This window comes from Oxyura jamaicensis, chromosome 6 (genome assembly GCF_011077185.1).
Source record: "Oxyura jamaicensis isolate SHBP4307 breed ruddy duck chromosome 6, BPBGC_Ojam_1.0, whole genome shotgun sequence".
Lineage (NCBI taxonomy): Eukaryota > Metazoa > Chordata > Aves > Anseriformes > Anatidae > Oxyura > Oxyura jamaicensis.
Genome location: NC_048898.1, coordinates 23,471,495 through 23,485,933, shown reverse-complemented (window position 1 = coordinate 23,485,933; position 14,439 = coordinate 23,471,495). Strand labels below are relative to the sequence as shown.

The following is a 14,439-nucleotide window of genomic DNA, read 5'->3' as shown; positions in this document are numbered from 1 at the left end:
GAGTAACAAGGGACGTAAAACCACCACGGAGAGATGGAAGAGCATGAAGTAGCCTTTGTCCCAGCATCTTCCAGTGCGGTTAAGTCAGATGAGGCCAGTCTAATTTAGCTCTGGGGAAACAAAATGCTTCTGGCAGGACATATCAATAGCTGCTCTGTGGAGGGACAGGGTAGGCTTTCTGAGAAGCTCTTCAGAGATGCACCGAGTGGCTCTGTCATCCCAAACCAGCACCTCTGAATGTTTTGCTACTCTGTGTTAGCTACAAATGCCGGGCTCATTTTGCGGAGCTTTTGGAGAAAGCTGCATTTCTCTAAGAAAAATACCAACTGTCAGCTGGGAAGCAGCGTTCCCTCTTTTGATGGATTATGTTGGGGAAACACCCCTACTCCCTGCTTCCCCCCCTTCTCCTCTCCTGGCTGTTTGAGTTGGATACTGAAGGGCTTGTAAGATTTCCAAGGTTTCTGGTGGAAATTTTCAGACCTGAGAGAGGCATTTTCCCTTTGGGGATGACACCATGCTTTAAATGTCTGTTCTCTTTACTTTATATGTGTTTTCCTGCTTTTGTTTGACTTTCTCATGGACTGCACTATATTTAATTCAGAACACATCCTATAATGCTGTAACTGTCAGGCACGTTAGCCGGTTATCCGGAAGGTTTTTGCTTTAATTCTTTCTTGTCTTTTGCTTTCAAAATAAAAGGGAAGCCAGTTACTGCTGCTGCCTAGTGATTGAATGAATGCGCTTCTCTTGCATGCTGTGGCACCGTGTAACACCAGGGGACAGCCAGTGTCACTGACTGCCTGATGTAATTATTCCTGCTGCACTGGGGAACTGGTTACTGCGTTAGGAAGCGATGGACTTTCACCTCCTCCTGCTGCTGAGGCTATCGGTTATCCATGTGAGTGGCTAACAGATGGGCTCGGTCTGTTTCACAACCTCACCCAAAGATCTCCAAGTCCTCTGCGAACTTTCCCTAATGGATGCTGTGCTCAGGAGCAGCTCTGTTTCAGCTCTGTCACTTTCTGAAGGGGTGGGAGCTAGGCAGACCTCCCGCAGGTTTGTGTCTGGGGGAGCAAAGCGGCTTCTTGTTCCTGGGAGAGCGTAAAGCAGAGGAGGAGTAAACACAAGCATGCCCTGAGCTGGGGTAAGTCAGGTCTTCCCATTTATGTCATGGATGCTCCACCGATGCCCTCTAGCAGAAGAGCTGCCCTGGAATCAACACACTGAGGAAGGGATCTTCTCTGACCAGGATGATCCAAGGTGAACGTGGGGTGACTGGCTCTCATGTCACCCCCACTCCTGCTTGTTTTCACCTGCTGACAGAGCTAGAAATCCACTGAAATGTTGCTGTGGTACTGAACAGGATGAGAGCCATTTGCTGGAACTGGGGGCTTGTCAAAGACCACCCTGGATGCTCTGGTTAACCAGGATGTGCAATACGCTACAGATGGACAAGCCCACAAGTGGGAGGATAAGCATTTCTGAAAGCCACTGGTACTTCTTCCATTTGCTTCTGTTCTGCTAATTTTGAAGTACAATTCCTTTAAATTTGGCCTCTGACTCCTGCTCTGCAGAATAAGGCTCAGAGCATTTGATGGCTCTTGATTAGCTCTCACGTCACCTTCCTGAGATCTCTCCCATTTTGCAGCTGCAAAAGCAGAGGCAGAGCCACAGAGAGGTTTATCCGTGGGAAAGCTCTGGCAGATGGCAGGATTCAACCTGATTCTGGCTTCGCCCTTCCATACAAATCACACCATATGTAACTCAAAATGTGGCTGATGATGCTGGAACCGTTGGTCATGTCAGCAAGCAGCACAGCTGGTTTTCATCTTCAGCAAGAAAGGAAATTGCTGCTGCTTCTCCGGGTTTAATTAATAACATTTTCTATTCTGATATCTTACCCCCCCTTCTCATCTAAGCTTTCATTAGCCACATCAGGTTCTTTCAAGCTTTTTTGCGTGGCAGATGCTCTAAACCCTTCCTGGTGAGGGTGTGAGTTTCATTTTCTCCTGTGTAGATCCCTGGTAGCAGCACTGCTTTTTTATTTCAGTTTCTTTTGCAGCCTTCTCGCAGAAGGGCGCACACAACACCACACTTGTACCGATGCCTTTTCTCCTCTGCCCCACAAGCTGGCTTTAGCTCCTCGTCGCTTCTTGGGACTCTGAGCTCGGATAAACCATGTGAGAAGGGGTCACCGAGAGCTCGCCCTCTGTGCCTGGTGCCTACCTCTCCTCGTGTACTTTGCCCTTCATCCTCATGTACGTTACTTTTCAAGTCCAGCAGTGGCTAGGTTCATGCTATTGTTGGCTTGCCTGTTTTTTAACGAAAAGCACATTTTCTGATGAGCACCTGGGAAGAGAGAAGCCGATCTGCCTCTTTGCGTTCAGTGTAGGATGAGTGGTAGCCTTGGGACCACTCGAGTGCCGGAGCGTAAGGTGGCAAACTCGCTGGAGTTTCTGGGGGGCACCTTGCTAGAAATATGCTGTTCTCAGTCTCGTGGTCGTGATTTGCTTTTCATCAGCTGGCTATTTTGCTGGGACAAGAGTAAATCAGACACTGCAGAGAGAGAGAGAGGCCCCATCTCTCCTTGCAAAAGGTCGGAGTCCTGCATCCGTTTGCAGCTCTGGATGTTGTTTCGCTTGCCAAAGTAATGGGTTTGGATGAAAGTCATTCTCAGGGTCTCTGTTTGTTAAAATAAATCTCCTGTGACTGCAGCACTGACCTCCTGGGGGACTTTGATTTTATCTGTGCACAAGGCAAACCTACATCCGCTTGAAAGGACCCAGCGAGATATGCGCTCTGATAAGCCGTTCTGTGGGTGTCCTAATTTGCTCATTTTAAGAGGTGTGGAGAACTTCACTCTTGTAACTGGGGGAGAGTTAAAACTGCTGCAGGGAAGGAAGGGCAGGAATTAACAGCCCAGCAGGAAACTCCAGCTTCAGTCCATAGAGTAAGGCATAAACGGTGATCAGGTACCGTCTGTGGGTTAGTTTCAGAGTCAGATTTGGTCACGCTTCCAAAACCTCGAGACCAAATCAGGAACAAATTTTCACTGACAAATGCTGCAGGATCAGTTCATTAAGCAGTTTATGTTCGTGTTCCCCTCACTGGTTGGCTTACGGCAGAGTAAAAGTCTGATCTCTTGCAAAAGACAAGTCACCCCTTAGTCTCAGGTGCTTTTAGTCCTTACACCTAAAAGAGAGGGAAATGTTGTTTTGTGGAAGTTTAACCACGGTAAATAACAGGCAGTAAGTAAATAATTACCAGGAAACTGCCTGGCTTCTCATCTTCAGAGATGGTACTTGGAGCGTCTCAAAGGATGCTTGTTTTAACTCATTTGATTTTTAATCAGGTGGTGCCATCACAAGGCATGGGGAGCCGAATCTAATTCTCACAGCAGAACTGATGTGATGTGGTCGCAGAGGCCTTCAGCAGGTGACTGCTGAACCAGACACGACCCTTATTGGCAGGAGCATCTCTTTCTTCACTGCATATTCACCTTCTTGGGTAGAGGTGGTCTGAAGCAGAACAGATGGAAAGGAGGTAACGGCCTAACAGGCGGCCTTCCCTCATTTCCCATGCAACTTAAATGTGCGAGGTGGCTTCAAGAGCTCTCCACAGTTATGCCAAAAGCGTAGAGACTGTGCTATTTGTCTTTCATTTTCGTGGCCTTTCAGGATGAATTTGGATGATGTTTGAAAGTTTATCTTTTGAACTGTAAAAGCTAGAGTGGTTTTTGATTGCTTTTTAACAGTGGATACTGGTTCTCAAACAACCAGTCCCAGCCTCCAGGAGCTGGGACTTCAAAAAAGGGGCCAGTTATTATGAGAGGTGATACCACTGAAATCCTTTTCCTCTTCTATCCTTGCCAGTCAAGTGGTTTCACGGTGATGTGCAGGTAGTAAGGAGCGGAGTAGGATGGTGCTCCGGGACTGAGCTCATCTTAACGAGCAGCGCCTCACACAAGTAGTTCCCTTGATTTTTATGTTGATTAATTACATTATCATTCACTGACTGCTGTTAGAAAGTCCTAATGTGGACCACAAGGTTTACAGCAGGTCTTCTAAAGGAGCTTAGTGCAGAAGTGAGAACAAAGCTGCTCAGAGCCCAGGGCAGGACTCTGTGGAGGACTTATGTAGGAAAGCTGTTGGCAAACCCGGAGTAATTTGGGGAGACAAAGCCTGGGGAGGTGGTTTTGGTGGCGAATTATTTGTGGATGCACATCTGTTGTGCCAGAAGCAGGAACGGGGTGTGTTTGTTCAGCCTGCCTCCAGACGGGCTGCCTGTCTGGGTGGGAAGCCCGTTTCCCGGTTTCCATATACCCTCCCAGTTCCCAAACGGATCCCCCACCCCGTGCCACGGTGACAGATTTCTTTCTGCTCATCCCACTGGTCATGCAGTCGGAGCCTCCCTGCGGTGGGATTTATGTGCGAGTGTTTGTAATCAGAAAAAAATGAGTGTGAGCTCCTGCAGGTTTGCTGAAAATGCATTGCCCACTTGGTTTTCTTGTCTGCCCTGACTCCATCCTTTGGGAAGCCTCCACATCCAGACTGCCCTTCTTTCCTTTCCTTTCTTTTCCCCCAGGGTGGTTTTACTCTAGGCAACAGGAGGTGACTCCTTCATGCAGTGAATCTTGTCCCTAAGTTGAATGTTGTGTCTCAAACAGTTTGCGGAGGCTGCCCATGGCTGAACAGAACAGCCAGGGGCAATAAGTGAATGATATTTATCAGTTATGCGTATATTTGCAATAAGCAGAATGATTTCCTTTCACAGAAAACAATTTGTCATATACTAAAGAGTTTTCAACTTCTGGATGCTCTGCAGACATCTAAGTGAACCGAAAATCTCTGTATTGGTCTTCTGCTGTTAATTACCCCTATGGGGAAAGTGCTGCGACTAGCAGGAGGAGCTTCTGTGGTGCAGCCCATAGCTCCCTGCATTTCGGGCCGCTCCATTTATCTCCACTGGTAGCATCTCTTCGGACTAGAGATGGGCTGAGGCTGTTAGGCTTTGGCGTAGGGCACCCCATCACCTCTGGCAAGTTTGGGATGTTTCATTCAGGCCTGTTGCTGTGTGTTTTTTCCTCCTTAAGCCCCTTTCTCCTTGTCTTCTGTTTTGTGTCCTTGTCCATGGGTGTAAAGGTACAGGGCCCTGCTTTTCTAGGGTTTTAGATCTAATTTGCACTGGTTTTGCATAGCAGAACTCATCAGGGAAGTGCTGAGGAAGGATCTGTGCTTCATTTTGTTTGGCTTTGACGTCCTGAAGGGTTGAAGCAGCAGCTTCACTCCTTGCCTTTAATTTTCTCTGTTGCCCATTGGGATATTGCCTGATATATCAAAGAAGATGAGAAATCTGCCACGTTTCCAGGGGATTTCACCTTTAGGACAGGCTGTGGCCCTGTGAATCACACCGATGGCCTCCGGAGAACCTGTGCCACCCCCAGCTCTCTGCCACCCAGACCCTCCCAGCGGAAGCGAGAGCCGGGGCAGTGTCGTCTAGGAAAGTGTAGCCAAACTCTTCCAGCTGTAGCTTGTTGTATCTATTTTGCTGATATCCACCCTTTAGATAAATAGAGCTGTTGTACACATTGCGATGCTCTTGATGTGGTTAACAAGGCTTCTATTAGCCAAGCTAATCTAACTCCAAGAATAACCATGAGAATTTGACTGTATCGGTTCCAGCCTGAGTAAGTCACTGTATAGTAAAGTGAGAATCCTGGCTGAAAGTGCAGGAGCAGGGAAGTTTCAAGTGAATCGGTGGGGCTTTTCCCCCTCCCCTTTGTTTCTTTGAACAAAACTCCTGCCCATGGCTGTCCTCAGACACCCGGAGCTCCATCCAGAAGAAAACAAAATTTCCCTTTTTCAATAAAAATCATGGCTCTGTAGGTAGAAAAGTGAGTTAGCGAACAATCCGCAAAGCTACGGTCTATTTATTTACCAGGCTGACTCCCTGACGGGGAAACATGTGGGATCTTTTAAGTTTTTCTCCTGCACAGATGTTCCCTCTACTCCCGAGGTTCCTCTTGATCTCTGGTTTGCCGTTCCATATGGGGAAAACGCCGGGGATGTTGTGTGCCGTGGAAGAGGAGAAGGGCTCTGTGTGCTTAAAACAAAAACAGTAAAGAAAAAAAAATCAGTTTTTTTCCTGTTATAGCAAAAAAAATATTTCTTAAAGGAAATCTACTGAGGTAGCAAAAGGGTGGTTAGCTCAAACGGCCTCGCTGTTGGACACAGCACTGCTTCAGTTCGGCGCTGGCTGAACAGCCCCCCCGGTGAGCTTCCGCTGCCAGTTTAGGTGTTTGTTTTGGGCTGCGTGGGGATGGAGTTCAGGTGAGAAGACAGGGGTCTTGTGAGGCCAGGTAGCGGGAGGGCTTGGCTTCCTTCCTCAGGGGCTGCAGGGCCTACTGTGGGCTGAAAGACGTCTCTCCCGGTCTGCTGGGAATGGGTGACTGGGCTAGTGGGAGCTTGGGTGAGTCCCCAGAAGGTAGCTTTTGGAGGTTTTAAGAAAATGCTGGCTCAGGTGGTCCATAACCATGTGCTCAAGGGTGCTTGGCACCCTTCTGTTGGTCCCTGGGAAAACAGAAATGCTCCTAATGGGCCAGGGCAGCGGGCAGTGCCTTGCCAGCCAGTAGACGGATAGGGGAGTTTGTTGAACAGCCCTTAATCTGCTTGTCTGAACAGCATTTTTAGCTTGGCAGGTGGTCTGTCATAGGGACAGGTAAAAACTGTCTCTACCAACCCGGGCAGACTGTGCAGTAGAGACAAGGCACATTTGTGATGAAGGATGAGAGCCTAATTTTAGAAGTGTGGCAAGGCCAGGCTCAGATGTCTGCCCGGGCCCCATCCCAGCTCCTGTGCGCTGCCAGAAACTTGCCCTCCCTTTCTTGGAGTGAGCAGTATCGTATCTTCATGTACAGTCTCCTCTGCAACTGGGCAGAGGGATTCCTGCAGTTGCTTTGCTTTGCTAGTTCTCTCTCAAACCATTCACAGGCCAAGAAATCCCGTCCCTAAGTAGCCAGTCTGTGTTTTCCCCCTAAGACATTTCTTCTGTTTCCTCTGCAGATGCAGCTTCTGGACAAGTTCCCTATCGAAGGAGGCCAGAAAGACCCCAAGCAAAGAATCATCCCTTTTCTACCAGGTAATGCTAAGGCAAAGGCCTTAAACAAGATGGGTGAGAGCACCTGGGGCTGCACAGCCACTGTCTCCAGTGCTTTTTGTGACTGGTCTTACACATGCCTTTTCCCTGGGAGCTCGTACGTGCTGCTTGTGATAGCAGGCCTCCACTTCCTCCTTCAATACCTGTCATGGCCTTTAGGGCTCCCTGGGGACCTTACATCAGCTGTTCAGGTTCAGGCTGCTTCATGTGCTGCTGCACAACAGGATTTGATGGCATCCAGGGGGCTGTTCCCCCTGGGTGCAACTATATTGCCTGAGCCTGGGCTCGGGAGCCTCTGGAGACCAGAGACTCCATTGTCTCCATTTCTGGGTGCCATGCTTCTGCAGACGCTGTTCCTGCATAGTAAGGGATGAATAGTTAGTGTTGCTACTGGGATATAAAGGAAACTGGGAGAAGATTAAATGCAAACAGGGGTTTCTGCAATACTGGCCAAAAAGTTAAATAAATGTCTTTTTGGCCTGAGCTGCTGTCCCTCTGACAGATTTCAGAGAGGGGCTAGACATGATAGATATCCTCTCCTTGGGGTAACTGCACACACTTCCAGCAGCGACTGCAGGGATGGCACAGTGCGTTGAGCCAGACTGCAGCGTGCTCTTGGAAATGCTGGCTCAGGCCAGCTCCCTATTGTCTGACTGCACGATTCTGGCTGTTGGCTTCAAGTTTGGCTCGCTGCACTGAGTGTTAAGATAAATGGAGTATTTGCAGCCTATTAAAAGGTCTATTCTGCCTTTAACCATAAAAAGGAGATCCCAACTCTTCCCCAAAGGTCTGTAAAGACAAGCGGTGATGGGAGGGCTTAGTCCTTCCCAGGAGTGTGCTGCGGTCCCTGACACTGTTTGTAGGCAGAACATCTGCTCCAGATGTGTGGCGAGCACAGCTCCGGGGCTAGCAGGGAGCAGGGACTTGGAAGCCAGCAGCACAAATACGTGACGCAAGCGTTGGAGCCACAATAGGGCAGCACGGCAGCCTGGCAGCCTCCACGGGCCTTCTGGAAAGCAGCCCCAGGGATCAGGGTTTGCTCTCTGCAGCTCTCTGTGCAGCATCCGGATCCTTTGCAGCCAGGGGGAGGTGGTGTTGCCCTCAATTTCTAACCTGGAATGAGAGGAGCCCAAGGTCAGGCTCTATTTTCAGCTGTGTCACCAGCAAACTTGTAGATGAGTCACTTTGTGAAACATTTGTACAGTGAGGATGGGTACTGCTTGCCTGCTTTCCTTGCTGCTAAGCATTTTGCGATCCCTAAAAAGCACTACACAGGTGTTGAAATGACGTTAGGTGAGGTGCTGTAGGAAAATCTCTGTCTGCAGGTAACGGTTGTTCCTCCTCTATTGACTGCTACTGGCCATTTTCTTTTACTTTTTCTTAGAAAAATGCTGGCTGACTGCAGGTCGCTGCTGCTCTGTCTGCCTGCAGTTCTTGGTGATGGATATCCCGGTACATGGGTAGGTGATATTTGCGGAGGATGAGACACATCCCATATGCCCATTATAACGCTTCCCACCCTCCAAGAACATGAGGGAGATGGTATTGCTGTGTGTCCTTGAGGGAAGAGTTGTATCTGGGAAACATGTGGGTTGACTCAGTGTCCGAAAGAGAGGAGCTGCCAGAAGAGAATAGACCTCATCTGTATTTAATTTAAAATATCTGTGATATACATTCTACTTTTGATACTGATTCTTTGCCTCTTTCTTGTCGAATTGCTGAAAAGCCCTTGTTGCTTTATCCAGCAACAAGGTGACTCAGCGACATGTCAAACAATGTCAAACTGTTAAATAAACTAGCTGCCGTAATTAGAATATGCATGGCATTTCTGCTGCCGGAGCTGTGGATCGCTGAAACAAATACCTAGCTATCAACTGTCTTCATTAAAAAACAGCAGGGCAGATGTTTGTGCTTAAATCTTACTGTTGTGAAGATATTATGATCTTGCTTGCTTATTGTTGGCCTGATTCAGCCAAGCTGGAGTGACTGCCAGGTGCTGAGTGCAGCTTGCAGGCTTTGGTGGCTTCCCTCCATCGGGTCTGTTTTACAAAGCTGACACACACCAGCCCGAGGCTGCTGGGTACCAGCACTCCGGCATGTCCGCAGTGTGCTGTCCTGAAATAAAGGCGTGCTCCGAGCTTGGAGAATTAAGGTCGCTTTGCCGAAGCAGAAGGTGTGCGTGGGTCTGGCTGACTGGTCACTCGTAGGGCGGTGGAGCCGCAGCAGCCCGTGCAGATGTGGTGGGTGTTCAGAAGCGTGGTGGCAAAACCCGAATCTCCTGCTGCAGCAATGGGCTGGAAAGGAAGAAAAAGGGAATGGCTGCAGCAGGTAGGGCCCGAGGGCCCCCTAACCCTGTTGTGGGCCCCAAAGTAGGAGTGCAGCCTTCAAACCCCTCGGTCCTGGGAGGCGTTTTGCTGCAGGTTTCGTCCCCACTGGGGCGTGACGGAGTGCTGGCAGCTGCCCGCTGCTTCGCTGACCTGGTACGTTGTGCCTGTGGGTTTTGCTTTACGCACAGCTGACAGCCCCCTTTGCTCTCACTGCTGCTGTTTTGCTGTGGTTATACTGCTGCAAATTACTAGGCAAGGCTGCCTCCCCGTTGGGGTAATCAGGCTTTATTGTTTGACTGTGCTGAAACTCTTTTACCTGTAGGAACAAGAAAAGTGTAACAGAGTTCAGAGCCTTGCCCTCCAAGGAGAGGCCACAGCAGAAAAGGGCAGTTTTCTTGTCCTTCAGACATCTTTTTTTTGTATTGTCTTTCTATCAGTTTGTATCTTCAAATGTTTTCCCCCTCTTCCCTTCTATGTAAATAAGGACTGTACAGCCTCAATGCCACGAAGGAAAGGAAAAAGAAGTCCTGTGGGCTGTTTTGTAGTTTGATTTTACTTCTTGAGGCTCACCCCGCTACCCTCATTTTTCTTGATCTCTTTTTTTTTTTTTCTTTATCGTATTGAGAGGGAAAAATTTACATTTTTATTCCCCTCTCCCCATTATATCTTCTTATCAGTTCTTCCTTTCTTCTCTCTGATTTCCCTTTTACTGTTGGGAAAGTCTCCATCAGGGCAGAGGAGGCAGAAAAGAAACACATAAGAAGACCTTTGTGGAGAGACCAGAGAGCATGACGTATTTTCTAAGATGGCAATATGAGATTTTTGTTAGGGAGGATGAAAGGAGTTTGTGGAAGAGTTAGAATAAAAATTTGCCACAAAAACCCATTTTAGACCAAAGACAATTTGTGAAAAGGCAGAGATGAAAAGCACTGTCTGGCTGTACCAGTGGGACTGTTGGCTGAGCCCGCGCAAAAGGCACTGATTTCTCCCTCACCTCTTCTGCTGCCGTATCTGAAGGGCAATCTTTAGAGGGTGGACATGGAGCTTTGCACCTTCCCCATCAAATACTTTTATATCTGCATCAGCAGGGAGAAGAGGTTATGGGTTTGTCCTCCCTTCTTTCGGGGATCTTGAGGTAATTAATGAAGGAACTTCAGCTGACAAGACTGGTCTGTTGTGCTTCTGGAGAGCACAGTGGCAAACACAAATGACAGAGCCTGGGCAACACAACCCCAGGATTAACGCTTCTGCAACGGCTGACCCTGAGACTCCGTGGCTTGCATTATTTTATTTCTTTTGGCACTAAATAGAAGAGGCATCTGGAGACAAAGCTGAAGCTAGAGGGATGTCAGCTCCTCTTGTCCCACAGTGTCTTCCAAAGCACGGCCTTGGGGAAGATGCTGCACAGCATGAAATCATCCCATGGCGCTGGCTACTGGGCTGCGGATCACTGCGAGGGAGAGGGGCTTGGGCTTTCTGCTTCATTTGCCTGATTTTCCTTACCCCTGGGAAGCTGGGTCAAAGAAGAAAGAGGACAGGCTTTTTGGGGTGTGTGCTCCCTGTGGAGCTTGGTGGCCCCATCTTGGGGCACCGGGAGGGATGCCAGTGTGGTGGATGAGATGGCACCGGCCCGATGACGTGATGGGGTTCCCTGGGGACACACGGGGAGAAGACGAAGGCAGCTGGTGGGCCGGAGCAGGCAAGGTCTGTTCCTCTCCTCTGCTGCATTTTGGCCTCGTTACTATTTTCTCCTCCTGATTTTGCACCTGAACTGCTATGAGGGAGGAAACCACGGCGCTGCTGCTCCTCTCCTTGGCGGAGGCGAGGCTCCAGACAGTGCTGTTGAGGAAGAGCTGTGCTTTCTCCCCGAGAGAAGAAACACCCCAGCACCATCTGGAAGGGGTCCCTGGGGCTTCCTCCTGCCTGGGCCCTGAGGCAGCAAGAACACGCTGGGGCTTTGCACCCCGGCCCGGCAAGGAACAAAGCAGGTTCTGGGGGCGCGAGTCCCGGCCGAGGGCGGCTGCAGCCTTGCGTGCGCCAGGAGGGTGGTGGGAAGGGCGCGGCGGTGGCCTCGGGCACGGGAGGCGATGGCAGCGCCGCCCAGGCACCTGGGGCCGGCCGGGGAGCGCGGGCGGGAGCCTCCCTCGCCGTGCTGCACAATGCGGGAGGACGGGGAGTAACCTCCAGAGAACGCCGGCCGGGACCGTCCTCGCCCCCGATCCTGGCCGCTCGCAGGCTACAGCGGGGAGGTAGAGCTCCTGCCGATGAACTGCATCCCAGGTGGCTATGTCTGCTTCTCCGGTTTGGTTCGGTGTTGTGGTTTTTTTTTTGGCTTTTTTTTGTTGTTGTTTTTTTTCCCTTTCAAATGCTGTCTTTTCTCTGGGGAAGAGGAAACTGAGGAGAAAGGCTCGAGCAGGTTTGCAGCAGGATTTTCTCGGTGGTGCTGAGTGGCTGCTTTTCTGCTCAGCTGTGTGTGCTCCAGCTTGGCTCCGTCTGCTTTTCCCCGGGCTGCAGGAGAAGCAGCATTTGTTCGGAGATCTTGGGAGGCTGCTCTTGTGCTGAAGCAGAGAGGATGGGCTTACCCCAGTCACTGAGGCTGTGGTGACCTTTGGATCCTGCTGTTCCCATTCCACCTGTGTAAATCAAGACCAGGATCAGCAAAATTAAGACGTGGCTGCGTATAATTCTGTCAAAGGGACTGAATTCCAGCCGTAGTTAGGGCATTTTCTGCATTTACTCTCCCCACCTCATGGAGGCAGAACACACGGGGATTTCAAAGAGCACTCCTTCCCGGTGGTAAGAAGGACCCGTAGAAATCACAGGGATGTTCCAATTATTGGCTTCTTTTTCCTTTGAAGAGGTTGTTGCTGGGTGGCATTTAAAAGGAAATGCATTCCTCGTCCTAATTCTTAGAGGGATTTTATGAGCAGAAATATATTTAATTTCAGGCTTGTTTTTCGCTTTTGATTATCCTCTCCTGCAGCTCTCTGAGCCTGAGCAGCAAGGTATTAGCAAGCTAGTTTAACTTTTCTTTAGCATCGTGTTGAATCCCTGACCCACATTGAAGGGATCAGTACTGCAGCAGCTCAGAGCCAGTCAAAAATAGCTTAAAGGTTAAAAAAAAAAAAAAAAAAAAAAGAGATCAGATAAAGTTTTCTTAGACCAATCATATCTGACTTTTTGGATTAAAGTATGAATTAAATCATCCTAAACAGTGTGCCTTTGTACGCAGGAGTAGTCTCTGCAGGTTCGATAGGCATGCACCCAGACACGTCTCAGCTGACTGCTTTGCTGAGTAATGCCGGAGTGCTACAAATAACACGTAACCGGCGTAGGTAACCAGAGGCACTCTGCCATGGTCTCCTGAATAGGAGGCAACAAGCATTTCCCCCAGAAAAGAAGATCTGCAAAGCAGGAACAGGTTCACCGAGCGAACAGGTTCTGGACACAGCCTGCTGCATGGATCCAGCCCCTCGCAGCCCATGGGGCCGTGGGACAGGGGGCTCCTCGCAGGCTGTGAGCAGGTTGGAGGGTGAAGGGGCGGCTCTTGTCACTCCATCCCCTTCCACCCACCTGCAGTAAATCAGTGTTGTGGTCCCCTGTCCCTACCTCAGAGGATCTGCCAGGGGATCACGAGGTATCTCACGGTGTAGGATGCTGCGGGCTTGAAGTCGGTGGGAAAGCCTTTTGGGGGCCATGCCATAATGCAGTATAATTTCCTCTTAATATAGATTATGTCAATTTTCATTCCCCTTCGTTGAAAAGGGAGGATGCCTCCAGCTTTAAAACTTCTATTTGGGCTGAGGCAGTGTGTTAGCGAGACAGCTAACAGGTCCTTGGCTGGTTTCCACTCAGGCTTATTTGGGACCGGCTGATAAGTGGGTGATGCTGTGCCTCTGGTGAGTTACTCTTCAGAAGCTCCTATTGTTCAAGAAAGCAGTCGCTATTGTTTCTTTCTATTTTCTGCTTTGCTAGGAGAGCTATTGCGGAAAATTCATCTCCTGTCTCTTACAAGAGGGGAATGTATTTCCTGTCGGCTCCAGGCTTGAAGGGAAAGCGAGAAGTGCCGGGAGGAAGTGGCAGTTCCTGGGCCGAGCGGCGGGAGGATTGATGATTTTCAGGGGGGCAAGCAGGAGGATTATTTTCTTCAGATCCCATGGAGATATTTTTAGGGTTTGAGTCTTTACAGTCGTCAAGCATGAGGTCATAGGATGCCCTTAGGCTGCTTTGGATTGAAGAACCTGCAAAAAAAGAGCCAGCTGCCAACAACCGCCGGCTTTCAGAGCACTTGCTTCCCTCCGAGAATGGAGCTACCGGAGTTGTAATGAGCCCCACGTAATTGGGTGCGGGGGGCCTTGGGCTTTGTGTACTGAGCCTGTTTCAAAGGCAACATCAGGCAACCTGGAGGCCTTTGGGCATTAACGGGGCTTGAGCCAAAGGCCCAATTTCATTATAAAAGGGATCAAAAACATGATGGAGTGGGTGAGTGGGGTTCTTCTATTCTATTTTTGAATAAAGCCGGGCACTGACCCCGTTGCTTGCTGCAGTTATTTGCTGTCAGTACTTTTCTACCCGAGGTCCTCTGTAGGTTCAGCTGTCCACTCGTGTGGAGGCAAAGCACGAGTGAGCCTAACATGCAGCATGTTTGATGGATTCGGGTTTGATTTCTGTAGGCAGTCCCACTTTCTGAAAGATACCTGAGAAGGGAGATGATGGTGACTTCTGCCCCAGTACCTGGTCCTTTCCTGTCTCTTTCAACCCTGAGTTCTTTTTCAGTGTATAGATCCCATATCTACAATACAGCAACTGAAATGAAGAACAATACCCATTTTGGAGTAGCAAAAACCTACAGAATATTTTTCTCCTCCCTTACACGTAAAGAGTGCAAACAGAAACCACCTTTGGGCAGCAATCAGCATACGCAGAAGATGATGTGCCTCTCTTAGACCATCAGTCT

General features: G+C 49.4%; 1 protein-coding gene across 4 annotated transcripts in view; it reads left to right on the top strand.

Annotated features, from left to right (window-relative positions):
• Positions 1–14,439, top strand: part of SH3PXD2A (SH3 and PX domains 2A) — a 248,826-nt gene that overhangs the window by 60,450 nt on the left and 173,937 nt on the right. For all 4 annotated transcript variants that reach the window (XM_035329641.1, XM_035329642.1, XM_035329639.1 and 1 more), the window contains exon 3: positions 7,062–7,137. In XM_035329641.1, the coding sequence (XP_035185532.1) occupies positions 7,062–7,137 (76 nt within the window). The remainder of the gene's footprint in view (positions 1–7,061; positions 7,138–14,439) is intronic.